Here is a 12,870-nt window from a genome sequence, read left to right as displayed (position 1 = left end):
GATATGTATACAGGAGGCTCAGCATGTTCTGGATTCAGCAGACGTTCTGCACATGCAGTGATGAGCTCTACAGAACATGTGTGATGATGTCCTAAAGTGCTGCTTTAGAGGGCATGCATGGATCATCTCCACTGTTGCACTAACATGGATATGCTCAAGTGGTGTGCCAGTGTTGCCCAAACCCAGATGACACTGCTGTTCTAAGTTCATCTTACTCTAGAAGTCCTGGATACGCTTGCATAAAATCCCCAAATTCTCTTCTGACAAAATGTGTGGAAACCTAAATGTGTGGTAGTGTTCTCATATAGGACCTATTTCTTTGCCTTTGTTTTTACACGAGGGGGTTTTGTTTTTCATATCAGGAACCCATTCCCAATGTACATGGGAGATACAAAATGATCCATGCAAAACCTGGCATGGTTACCAAGTTAGAAATCTTCAGGTAGTTTCAGTGCTCTGACACTTCAGGGCCAGCCAGCTCCTCATGTTAATACATAAATCGCTTACTGTGGCCATATCTGTTTGGATGCAAAGGGGCCTGCACTTGGGCTCCTGATGCTCCACACTAACCAGGTACGAGCTTATCCTGTCTAGCAGCGGTTTTAGCAGAATACTAGAGCGTGGTTAAGCCACTGTGTGAAGAACAGAGTGTAGAGAAGCAAAGTATGGGAAACTCTTGTCATTCCATCACCTGCTTGGGCAGACATGCTGTGTTTCTCTTGGAGAAGTCTGGTTTTGGTTTTGTTTTTTTTTTTTTCAATCTAGGTAGTATCTTGCATCTAAAGATTGAAAGAGGCTACAGAAACCCATCTGCTCATGAACAAGGAGTGGCTGTGGCAAGTTACCGCTCCAAAACCTACAGAAACTGATGTTGGAAAGACTAGCTCAGAAACTAATAAAAAATAATGAGGCCATGGACATATGAATGGAAATGTAATGCTTAAGGTGCAAACCTGGAACAAACTGCATTGTGGCAGCTATGTGAAATGGGTGTATTATGCATCTGAAAGTATGAGAAATGAGCACAAGCATTAAGGGAGTCTGAAGCCATGAGAAAGTCATTACTGCTTTGTCCATTGGTAAACTTGCCAGAGATGCAGTAAGACTACATTGTTCTAGTGGTTTTAATTAGGACTGCTTGACCTTTCGGGTCAACAGGGGTTGATAGGTTCATTTACCTGCCTGGGTTAATAGGTAGGTATATACATGTCTCAATTTATAGATGTTGATTGCCATCACAGCATTGATGTTAAGAAAGTAACATTTCTTTTTGTAAAAGACTAAGTATGCTATAGCAACAGAAACAGTAGCAGATAAATTATTTGCATTAAGGGGAATGCAGATTTTTTTTCTTAAGTACATGTATGCATGTTACTTGCTTTTATTATTTAAGGACTAATTTCACCTGGAACTGAAACCAGTTGTCTCTAGGGTGAATCACCATATGGGTATGATCACCCAGCAACACTACACAGTGATGCAGATTACAAACATTTAAAGTTTGTTAATCCTTTATGGTTTTCTCCACATTACAATTTATAATCAAGTTTTTAACAGGTAGAAGAAACACAGCTGTAAACTGCAAAATAGATGAGTAAAAATCAGCTGATAAACACCTTATCACTTTTGACTAAAGCAAGCAGCTTGTCATGGATATGTCCTTAATGGCCTTTAGTATTCATTGTCTAATAAAGCTTTTATATTTAAATTCAGGGTTTGGTCCTCAAAAAAGCACCACACTACTTCAGTTCAGTCTTGGTTCCAAACGCAATGTTTGTAAGGATTCACAGATGCTAAGTGTTCCTCAGAATTGCTTTCACTCTGTGAATGATGCAAAACTCCCTGAAGTGAGTAACTGTAGCTGTGTCTAAGAGTTTCCATCCTACTCCTCAAAGCTCAGAGGTTAGACTTTGATTTCTTATTTTAGTTTTAAGCTTTTTGCTGACTTGCACGACTTGGATCAGTCTTCCCATTGAAGGAGATCAGTGAAAGCTTGGGAATCAGTTTCAGGTTGAGGAGGAAGTTGGTAATGCAGAATGAGAGGATAAAAGATTTGACCTGCGTTAACACTGGGAACGCCTATTGCTCTGTAAGAGGAAGTCTGGCTTTACGGAAATCACCACCAGGTCCAGTCCGTCCCAATGATGTGCCAGCCATCTCTTACTCTCCCTCAAAATTCTGCCCACCCTTCGCCTCTTTGATGACTTTTCATATGTATAGCTTGGACCTATTAAGACATTAATAAAGCAGTTTCTTCTTGCAATAAGCCGCCTGAATCATCTTCCCGTTATTTGTTTACAACCATTACATTGCCCATTTCCACGGCACCTCCCAGGACCCCATCCACCGCATTATCTCCCTTTATTCGAATTCCTTTGCTGCTTTCCAGCAGCCCGCCGCAGTGTCTCCGTTCAGATAAGGGGCACCTTATCCCCGTCGGGGAACCAGCACAAACCTGCCGAGTCATGCTGCCCTTGCAGGCAGCCCGAGGCGGGCTGGGAGAGGCTCTCCTCGCGAGATCGGGGCGGCTATAAAGCGGGCGGTGCGGGGGGAGCTGCCGCAGTTTGAGTCGGCCGGGTGCTGTAGTGAGGGTGCGAGCTGCGAGGAGGCGCTTTGTGTAAGTCCGGGGGAGCGGGCCGCGTGCGTGCTGCAGGGTGGTGTTGGTTCAGGGTTTTGAGCAGTCTGTGTTTTCCGTTTTTTTTGTTGGTTTGGGTTGGGTTTTTTTGCGTTTATTTGGGTTTGTTTCCCCTCCCCCTCTGCGCGGATGGGCTTTTGAGCGCAGCGTTCAAGGGCGAGCTCTCGCTCCGTATCGCGCCCCCTAAGGAGCGCCGCTTTCTTTCCTTGTGCGGTTTTCCCCTTCTTTTCTGCGGGAGCACGACGACACACGACCGCAGAGAACTTCCCTGCACCCTGCCTTTATCGGCTCTGCTATTGTGCCGCAGGGGGAGGCTGGGAGCGAAGCTTTCTCTGCGTCCCGCTGCGCTGGAAGCCGTGGCTCGGCCTCTCGCTTCTAAATCCTTAAAACCCCTCAAACTAATGCTGGATTCGGCTTGGTAGAGCATACACGGTGGCAGGTGTTCCGTGTAGCAGGGCGATGTAGTGGCCTTCTGCGCAGGTAAATACTTAGAATTGGCGTAAGAGGGTTTTTCAGCGAAGCGCGTTCCGTGGTCTGGGTGTAGCTGGCTGCGGCGTGCTGGAACCCAGGAGGTCTGTGGCGATATCGCTTTTCTGTGACCGCAGCCCGGTAGTTTAACCGCGTTTTGGTGGCAGTCTGAAGGTAGCAAAGCGGAAGGTGGGTGGTGTGTTTTGAAATGGCCTTTCGCGTTTGTTCAGGATGTCCTAAAGGTATGAATTGCTGGCTAAGAGTGCAGGCCTGGCTTATTATAATTGCAAGTTGAAGATAATTGAGGCCGTGTGTGGCTGTGAGCAACAAAGATGTTCTGACCTGATTCAAGTGTACTTGATTGGCAGTGTCCACCCTTCTGTCTAGAAAGAAGAGCGATCGGTTCGACTTAGTGCCAGGTCATGCACTGGGGTCACAGCAGCCCTGTGCAGTGCTACAGGCTTGGGAAGAGTAGGTGGAAAGCTGCCTGGGGGGAAAGGACCTGGGGGTGCTGGTTGACGGCCAGCTGAATATGAGCCAGCCGCATGCCTAGGTGGCCAGAAAGGCCAGGAGTATCCTGGCTTTTATCAACAGGGTCACGGAAGTGATCGTCCTCTTGTACTGGGTGCTGGTGAAGGGTGCACCTCGGATACTGTGTTCAGTTCTGGGCCCTTCACTGCAAGAGGTATTGAGGTGCTGGAGCAGGCCCAGGGAAGCGCAATGAAGTTAGTGAAGGAGTGGCTGAGGGAAGCGGGGCGGTTTGGTCTGGAGAAAAAGGATACTCAGGGGAGACCTGTCTCTACAGTTACCTCACAGGAGGTTGGTCTCTTCTCTTAAGTAACAAGCAGTGGGACAAGAGGAAGTGGCCTTAAGGTGTGCAAAGGGAAGTTTAGATTGGATATTAGGAAAAACTTCTTCACTGAAAGCGTTGTCAAGCATTGGAGCAGGCTGCCCAGGGAGGTGGCTGAGTTGCCATTCCTGGAGGTATTTAGAAAGACATGTAGATGTGGCACTTGGGGGTGTATTTTGGCGGTGGACTTGGCCGTGCCAGGTTAACAGTTGGACTCAATCTTGAAGGTTGCTTCCAAACTAAGCAATTCTATGGCTCTATGAAATAACATTGAGTCTGGTCTGTTCCTCTGTGGATTAGGAAATGCTGTGGTTAAAAATCCAATCAGAGCATGTGAAAACACATGCTCACCCCACACAGAAAACCAGAAATGTTGGCCAGTCAGTCAGTGCTCTGAGGAAAGCAGATGATTCTCCTGCAGTACAAGACAACTGAAATCTCCTGCCAGTATTAAAAATACTCATGTAAACTAAAAAGAGGGCAGTAACTTGCAGCTTAGAAAGGGGAAGTATCAAAGAGCAGTCTGACAGCTTTTGACATTGAATGCATAGTAAATACTCCAAGGGATTGCTGGTGGAACAAATATAGGACTGTCATAGTACTGAGCAGATGGATGACCTTGAGTTTGAGTAATGGAGAAGAATGTGATTCAGTGATAAAATAAATGTGAGGTCCTGCACTCCAGACAAGAGCAGCTCTTGCTTTTGAGATAAAACTTGCTACTTTTAAGCATCTCAAGTAAATACTGTGCAGTGGCTGTCCTCCTGTACCTACTACAGAGCTGCAGTTTCAGAATTCCACCTGCAACACCTGTCACATGTGATGCTTGGCAGAGGGATTATTAATGCCTTCCTGCTAGGCTGCTCCTGTACAATTGTGTGAGCACTTGATAGTTCTGGCCACCTTCATTTGTAAGTCTCACTCCCAGCCTGCTGCAGTTGAAGACTGAACCCTTGTGTTAACACATGGATAAAGAATTTTATTGCAAAAAGCAGCTAGAAATGCTGAATGTATTGACACTCCTCAAGATGAAAATTGAGAGGTAGTTGATTACTGTCAGGGTATTGAAGATACCCTTTCAAATGTAAAACCGTTACTAAAAATACTAAACTTGGATTGAAAGCTAAATGCTTATGACTTACAGGCTAGTTTTTCAGGAAGAAAGTGGCTGGCAAGGGAGAAAGAGCCAAGAAATGGGGTAGGTGTTCTCAACCCTTTTTATAATGGACTTGGTGCCTTGCAGGCAGGACTTGGAAAAATCATTGAATCTCAGCTTTCATTAGTAACATGAGACTCATGCTAACCTTCAGAGGTTTTTTTTTTTCCTATTGTCAAGGCAGCTGGTGCTTGTAGCAGTGTAGGGAATGACTTAAGTGAAATCACTTAAGACTCCGAGTTGAAGAAACCAGGTTCATAATCAGTCAAATAGATAATCTTATGCTATGGAAGTAACTGGAATTCTAAAGTGATCCACTGCATTCCCAGACAGAGCAAAAATACTGTACAGGGCGTATTACAAATGACTGGCTTTTAGGGCAGGCAGCCAGAAGTAAAGTTCTCTTGTCCTTGTGTGCCCTCTTACTTTTTTCAGTAGACTTGGGGGGGGGGGCGCGGACGACAACCTGGCTGTACTGGTTTAAGACTTGGTGAAATTTTAATTGCTAACATAGGATATGATTGCCATGTATACAATGAGTCTTGTCACAAATAAAACAAGGTTTAATTGTTTGAAAGGCTGGAGTTATGCAGAGCACTGGTCTCTGGGGATTAACAAAAGTTCTTTTGTTCTGGAATCAACGGGAGGATAAAGTTTGAGGACTTAAATTCCCTTGTAAAATTGAACAAGGGTCTCCTCATGAAAAAGTCTTTAAAAAAAAAAAACCCCAAAAAAAACAACCCACCAAAAACCGAACCGAAAGTACAACTAGACTTTAGCTCATCCACCAGAGTGGAATGGGAGGGTGGAAAGATTTACAGAGTACTACTGAAATTCTGAGCTAGCCCTGTCCCAGACTCTGAGCTGTTCCTGGTCAAAGATCACTATTACTGTATCATTAGAAGGTGAATGAACCACAGATTGTGAAGTGCTAGTAGTGTTTATAGCAGGTTTATCTGGATATGTAGACTGAGGGGAGAAGTTAGTGCGTTGACTGGACTATCCAGGTGACAGAACTAATTTCACTCTTAAGCCTTGTGTTGCAAGACCAAATGCTGGAAAACTGTCTTCAGGGTTCAGTCTAGATTGATAGGATACTTTGAATAAATGCTTACTTCCAGGTGTAAACCTACTATTATCTAAACTATATTGTCATTAACCCCTATGTAGATTAAATCAAGATGTCTTCGGGAAACGCTTTCATTGGAAAACCAGCCCCTGACTTTACTGCCACAGCTGTGATGCCAGATGGACAGTTCAAAGATGTCAAACTTTCTGACTATAGAGGTAAGCTTCTGTGCTTCTCTAATCTAGCTATATGTAATGGTGGATACATCTCAGTTTGGTTTTGAAGTAATAGTGACCAGTTGTCAGTGGACTGAAATACACCACTTGTGTAGTGGTTCTCAGGCATAGCTGGACTGTGCTTGGAAGCTGTCAGCAGCATGGCTGAATGTCCCAGCTGTGGGAGTTGTGGGTAATTAGCATAAGATGCCTCTAAACTGTAATCTTGGATCAGATGTGTTTGTCCTGTCATACTATGAGACTGGTGTAACATCTTCAAACCATGTGGAACCAGCAAAATCTCTTGTAGACTGTCAATGGGAAAGTGGTTTCATTCCTCTAACTAGTGAAGTTCCTTTCTAGAGTACTAGTAAAATGTTTGCCTTGCCAAAAAAACTTACTAAAATCAAAGGGAAAGCCTGAAGTATTTGAATACTAATGTGGATGGCTTTAGAAAGAGATTTCTAAAGATGCTGTGGCTTGGACTGTGTGAGGGTGGTGAGTAGGTATAGGCTGGTCACCCACTCAATTAAAATGTCTCCTTGTCTTGTAGCCTTTCAGACCTGTGGTATTGCTGCACTCCTGTTAGTCAATCACAGGGTCTTCTAGTGTGTGTACTCTGGGAAGGCCCATGGGAGTAGACCCAGGAGATAGGCATTCCTGGTCAAATATAACAGTCTAGTTTTGGAGACTGAGTTGGGCTCTTTATTAGCTGTAGAGTGGCCTTGAATACTGTCGTAAATGGTATTTGTCTGAATTACAAATCCCCCAAGGTGCTTTATGGGCTTGCCACCTATATAGCAACTCTTAAAATAGAGGCATCTGTAGTTTTCCATTTGATCTTTAAAGTTGTATCAAGCCCTTTCTCTTCTACCGGTATTTGAATGGTTGATATTGAGTATGACATCTCTTGTAAAGGTAGGAGAGATTAACTGGCTGTACTGCTCTTCCAGGAAAATATGTTGTGTTCTTCTTCTACCCCCTGGACTTCACTTTTGTCTGTCCAACTGAAATTATTGCATACAGTGACAGAGCCGATGAATTCAAGAAAATTAACTGTGAAGTAATTGGAGCTTCTGTTGACTCTCACTTTTGTCACCTTGCCTGGTAAGAATTGGCCTCTTAACCTAACAGGATGTTCTGTCTGGTCTCGGTTCTTGCAGGAACTGAATCCTGAGTGTATTGAAACTTGCTTACTGAAGTATCAAAGGCACTTGAAGTATTGGTAGCACCAAGTGCTTCTGAACAGATCTGAGGATACGGGTTATCTGTTGCCTCGTGGCAAGCCAAGTACGATATTGTGGAAGGGATCAGCTTCTGTTATACCTTACATGGACAGTTTAGAATGAAGTGTTTATAACATTTGAACTGCCTTTTTTTTTAGGATCAACACTCCAAAGAAACAAGGAGGTTTGGGTACTATGAAAATCCCATTGATTTCAGACACAAACCGTTCCATTGCCAAACAATATGGGGTACTTAAAGAGGATGAAGGTATTGCATACAGGTAAGGTGCAAAAGGTAAACTTGCTGTTGAAGTTGTATGGTGCAATAGAGCATGTCAGGTGAACGCAGCTTGCGTATATTTGAACACCTACAGCGAGCTGAAGCTATTAGCTACTCTAGTTGTAAACTGCTTCAGACTGTCAGACATATCCCTACAAGGGGAGATGCTGCTTAGTTCTCAGTATTTAGACTTCATGGTTCTGGTAAGCAGAAGAAATGCCTGCTGCTTCCCTTGGGTTACCGATCTTCACAGTGGAAGTCTCTTGCAGGTGAGCTGCTGCAAACGTTGGTAATGCAAGACATACATAGTGAAGGCAGTGATTACAGGTATTTAGTAGTTTAAACCCAAGTACAACTTGGGTTTTAATTAATCTGTATCTTGTAGTTGACTGTTCCCTTAAAGGGAGTTGAACTTCTTTTAATTCTTAACATGACCTTGGAGGAATAAATGATGAGCCATTGCTGGGTTGGGTTTTTGAGAACAGTGTGTGTAGCTTTTCTTTGTATATAAGAATGCCTCTCCTTCACTTTTTTCCTTGGGCTTCTCTTCCACTTTGTTTCTCTGCTTGTATCTTCCTTAAATAGGAAGCACTGTTTTCCTGCCTAAGTGTTTTGACTTGGCTCCTGTTCCTCCTAGTTCCTGCTGAATGTTAGGCTTTCAGCTGCTAATGTTCCTGTGCTATGCATACACCAAAGGCTTTAGTTTTTAGGAAGAGGTAGTAATACAGATGTCACAACTTACTGCCATAATGGAATACTGAGCTTGAGTCTTTTGAAAGCTGTGTTTAACTTTGGGGCTGTTTTGTTTTTTATTTGTGGTTTGTTTTTTTTTTTTAGGGGCCTGTTCATAATTGATGAGAAGGGGATCTTGAGGCAGATAACAATCAATGATCTTCCTGTTGGCCGTTCTGTTGATGAAACCCTCAGGCTTGTCCAGGCCTTCCAGTTTACAGATAAGCATGGAGAAGGTAAGAGTTCTTCCTCTTTCTAATCTTGAGTGTGTTTTTCTAGAGCACAGTATTAACAAAGCAAAGCAGGTTAAATCAAGGTTTGCAGAAAGGTATGCAGTACATGTATTAATTGCAGGTATTAAGTACATGTAGCAATCAGTCTGAAATGGCACTGGTTCTGTAAAGCTACTTGTTGAAGGACACCATAGTGCTCTGTCTTTTTCCACTTAATTGTCCTTAATTTCCACTTAATTGTGCTGAAATACCATTTAAATCAGTTTGGTGCTGGGTGGCTTGCTGAGCACATAGTAGTTGTATCCCTTTCAGTTAGATACAGAAAATACTTGAGATGGAAATTAAGAACATGTAATAATTAAGCTGCAAGGGTAAGCATAATTTAGGCTTTCCTCTCAGATTTGGTAAGTTGAGACTATTAATACTAATGCAAAGTTTTATGCAGTGTTAGACAAGGTCTCCAAATTCCCAGAAAGCCTGCTGACTTTTGGCCCTGCTACACATGGACACAATGTAGTGAGGGGAAGATAGATGAGGGGAAAACGGAGTCTTTGTGCCCATAGTTCAGAAACGATAATGTGCTTCAGGCTGGTAGCTTTTCTGCAGGTATTTAAAAAAATAAAGGGCAATGGAGATGGAAGTTTTGAAAGGTTATGGAAACTCAAAATTGCTGTGCAGGTGTTAGCAGTCTTTGGCTGTCACTGGTTAAAGTACAGTACATGTGACTGCTGGTCACATGTAGCTTGCTTCAGAACTGGTACATAAATGGCAGGTTTTATTAAAATGAGCTGTAATTGTGGCTAGGTGCTAGCCTGAAGAGATTCAGTGTTTCATTTGTATGCCATCCTCTGTCAGCTGAGGACATGTCCCTAATACTTGATGGTGGAGTAGTCACATGTCATGCAAGCGAAGCCTTTGGGGATTTACTGTGCCCTGGAGTAGCCAAAAGCTGGCAAATTTTCTTCCAGAACTAGTACTGCAGTCTCATCTAAACCAGGATAGACCAGAGTAAGGTGTGGAGCAACAGTCAAAAGCTGACAATACTATAGTTAAGACTGCTGGTTGTGTGTGGAGCAAGCATTTTGCTTTGCATGGCTGTAGATGAGGAAGACCATGTCCAAAAAATACTGCAGTTTTGAGGCCATGCAACCTTTGCATCTTGGTAGCATTTTGATAGCCATATAGGGGATCTAGAGTTTAACTTTTCCTCCCCCTCCCCTTTAAGCTGGAGGATGTAACTAAGGTTGACTTAAAGATGAGAATATAGACTTGACTGGATCTAAGCAGAGAAGTAAACTGTAATCCTTATAAAGCCTTCCTCATCCAGGCTGCTGGAGTTGGTGTGACCTTGCTGTCAAGCTTCTGTGAAGCTTTTAAGCAGGGTGGGGATGGGTGTATGCGTAAAGGGCCCTCTGTTCCATGGTCAAACACAAAGTTCCTTGCGTGCTACTACCTAGTAAACAAATGTAAATGAGTAAAATGAATTTAACATATTGCTACACTGAATAATTCACCTTCTGTATGTTGCATAGGCGTATACATGTTTTGAGTTGCTAGTTTGCTTTAATGTTATGTAAAAAACATGTTCTGGGGGAGCAGCTGGTAAGACTTAAAACATTCTTATCATTTCAGTGTGCCCAGCTGGCTGGAAGCCTGGCAGTGACACAATCAAGCCTGATGTTCACAAAAGTAAAGAGTATTTCTCCAAGCAGAAATAAACCTCCAGTCTGCATGGAAACTAGTATGCCTTATGTAAAGAGCAAGCATCAGTTACTGAACTTTGACTAAGTCATTGCATCTGAGTCGAGGGATCATCCTATAGGTATAAGCAGTAACTTTTTTTTTTTACTTGAAGGAAAGTTTGTCCTGTTGACAGTACCTTCACAGAAAATCTTAATGATCAGTATCTGTACATTAAGCCCTAATGACTTTAGTGACAATGCAGTGTATGTGGTTAGACATGTGTTGCATATAGAGCAGTGGTATCCTTTTGTAACTCTATTAAACTTGTGGAAAGAGCATACTGTCTACTGTTCTTATGTATCATCATCAGGAGACCTGAAAGCAATGCAGGCTAAACTTCTGAAAGTTTGGTCTGCTGAGCTGTCTGTAGATATCTCAATTCTAGAGGCCTTTTACAGCTCTATTAGAATGGGGATATTAATGGTTTTCATGTTGCAGTAGTAAGGTACTCTTTACACTTGCCATAACTTTGCTACTAAGTAGTGGAGCATGATTTGATCTGTCACAGTTAAGCAATACTACAGTTCCCAGAGCATGAAGCATAGAAGTGACTAACAAAGGCTGGCTGTATTTTTCATGTTCTGTGTCAATTTGGTAATTTCTAAAACACAGGTCAGAACTGTGACTATTTATGCTAAATTTCTGGGCATCAGTACTCGGTTTCAACACTTCACAGAAGTGGAAGACTGGCCTTTCTGAAGGCAAGCTTCCTTGGATATACAACACTTGTCCTTAGTCTTTCCCACTACATGGAAGTGAGAATATGCCAGTTACCCATTAGCTTGTAGTTGTATGATTAAGATCAAAAGAAGGGCAGCACTATAAAATCTGGCACTTGGGTGTGCTCAGCCTTGTCTTTTATCTTTGCATTACAAAAGTGTGCATAATGTAAACCGAAAAGCACATGACTGTGGCCTTAAGTTACATTAAAGCTGTGTAGCTTCCTGGGTAAAGGTGGCCTGAATAAAGTCCTGAACTTCAGAGCTGGGGATTTGGGTAAGGAGCTATTGCCTAGTAATGGAAGTGAATTCGATCACATAGAACCCTGTGATCTTGATGTACCTGTAAAGATCAAACTCTTAAAGCCTGAGATCTTGCATATAACTTCAGCTCCTCAAGCAGTAAACAAGTTCTGTCCTGCTTAAAGTGAGCAGTAATGAAGTTGAGGCCCAGGGCAACTCAACATGAGTCAGAAGTGAAAGTCGCATTCCTTCTGCAGTTGGGAGAAGTACTCATTGCAGAAGCCTTGCTGGGGAGTATTGCAATAAACACTACAGTAGCTAATCCCCTGGGTCTTGCTTAAGTACCACAAATCTGAAGCTATATGAAAGTTTTGCTTAGTTGGATAACTTTTTGCTTTAGTGTTTAAATTCAAAATTCTCATCAAGATTACAAATGAGGGTAACGCTGTAGGGTGGCATTGAGAAGTAACAGGAGTGTTTGTATAGGGTTCAAGGTAAGTGAATGAATACTGATCAGTTTGATTGGAACTAGATGATCTTAAGGTCCTTTCCAACCCTAACTGTTATATGGTGACCTTCTTTCCTAGCAAATGAAAGGGAGTAAAATCAGTGCTAATCTAATGTAAAATGTATGTGAGTCATGTCTGGCTCTATTAGCATTGAAATGTTGTAAAATTGATTACAGCAGTTTAGAGAGTGTACAGTATTAGTGTGTTCATAGCTTGTGGAATGGGGAGTCTTTGGTGTAACTAAAGTAACTTCTGCTCTTAGAAAAATTGCACCTGTTCTAATTTGGCTATTTTATATATATACGCACACACAGAGAAATGCTGCATGATGTCCTCCTAACTCCTGATAGCATAGCAAATAAGGCTGTTCTGTGCCAAACTGAGGGCTTCTACTTTAATGATGAAGTTCAGGCCTTCGCTATGATAGAAACCCCTTCTCAAATCCTTAACTGTATTCACTCATCAGATGCTAAAACCAGAGCATTTAAAAGGAATAGTTACTGGCCGCCCGTGCTGTAGGGGTGAAGGGGTTCTCTGGACTTGGACCTCCTTCCCAAAAGCCACAGCGAGCCCCGCCGTGCTTGTCCCCGGCCCTGGGTCCGCCCGCCGCTCCTCACCACAGCGAGCCCTTCCTGCCGCCGCTGCCTCCCGCGCTTTCCCAACGGGGGCCGCCGGTTGGCTGTGGGCGGAGCCTCGCCTCACACAGTGCCCGGGCCGCCCCCCGGCGGGAGCAGCGGTGTCCAGCGGCCTCCGCGGCGTGGCTGCGGCCGGGAAGAGGCCGGGGTTGCCGCG

The 12,870-nt window shown here is 43.4% G+C and overlaps 1 protein-coding gene across 1 annotated transcript; it reads left to right on the top strand.

Annotated features, from left to right (window-relative positions):
• The first annotated feature begins 2,478 nt into the window (after nt 1-2,478).
• On the top strand, nt 2,479-10,885 carry PRDX1 (peroxiredoxin 1). Its single transcript, XM_057432343.1, has 6 exons — nt 2,479-2,617; nt 6,280-6,396; nt 7,347-7,500; nt 7,778-7,900; nt 8,737-8,867; nt 10,497-10,885. Exons 2-6 carry the CDS (start codon nt 6,291-6,293, stop codon nt 10,580-10,582), a joined length of 600 nt encoding a protein of 199 aa, XP_057288326.1. The 5' UTR covers nt 2,479-2,617; nt 6,280-6,290; the 3' UTR covers nt 10,583-10,885.
• The last annotated feature ends 1,985 nt before the right edge of the window (nt 10,886-12,870 follow it).

This window comes from Pezoporus wallicus, unplaced genomic scaffold, assembly GCF_028554395.1.
Source record: "Pezoporus wallicus isolate ANWC-B61680 ecotype Strahan unplaced genomic scaffold, APGP_CSIRO_Pwel_v1 contig_14428, whole genome shotgun sequence".
Classification (NCBI taxonomy): Eukaryota; Metazoa; Chordata; class Aves; order Psittaciformes; family Psittacidae; genus Pezoporus; species Pezoporus wallicus.
The sequence above is the reverse complement of the archived record's forward strand: the minus strand, read 5'-3'. Positions and strand labels throughout refer to the sequence as shown.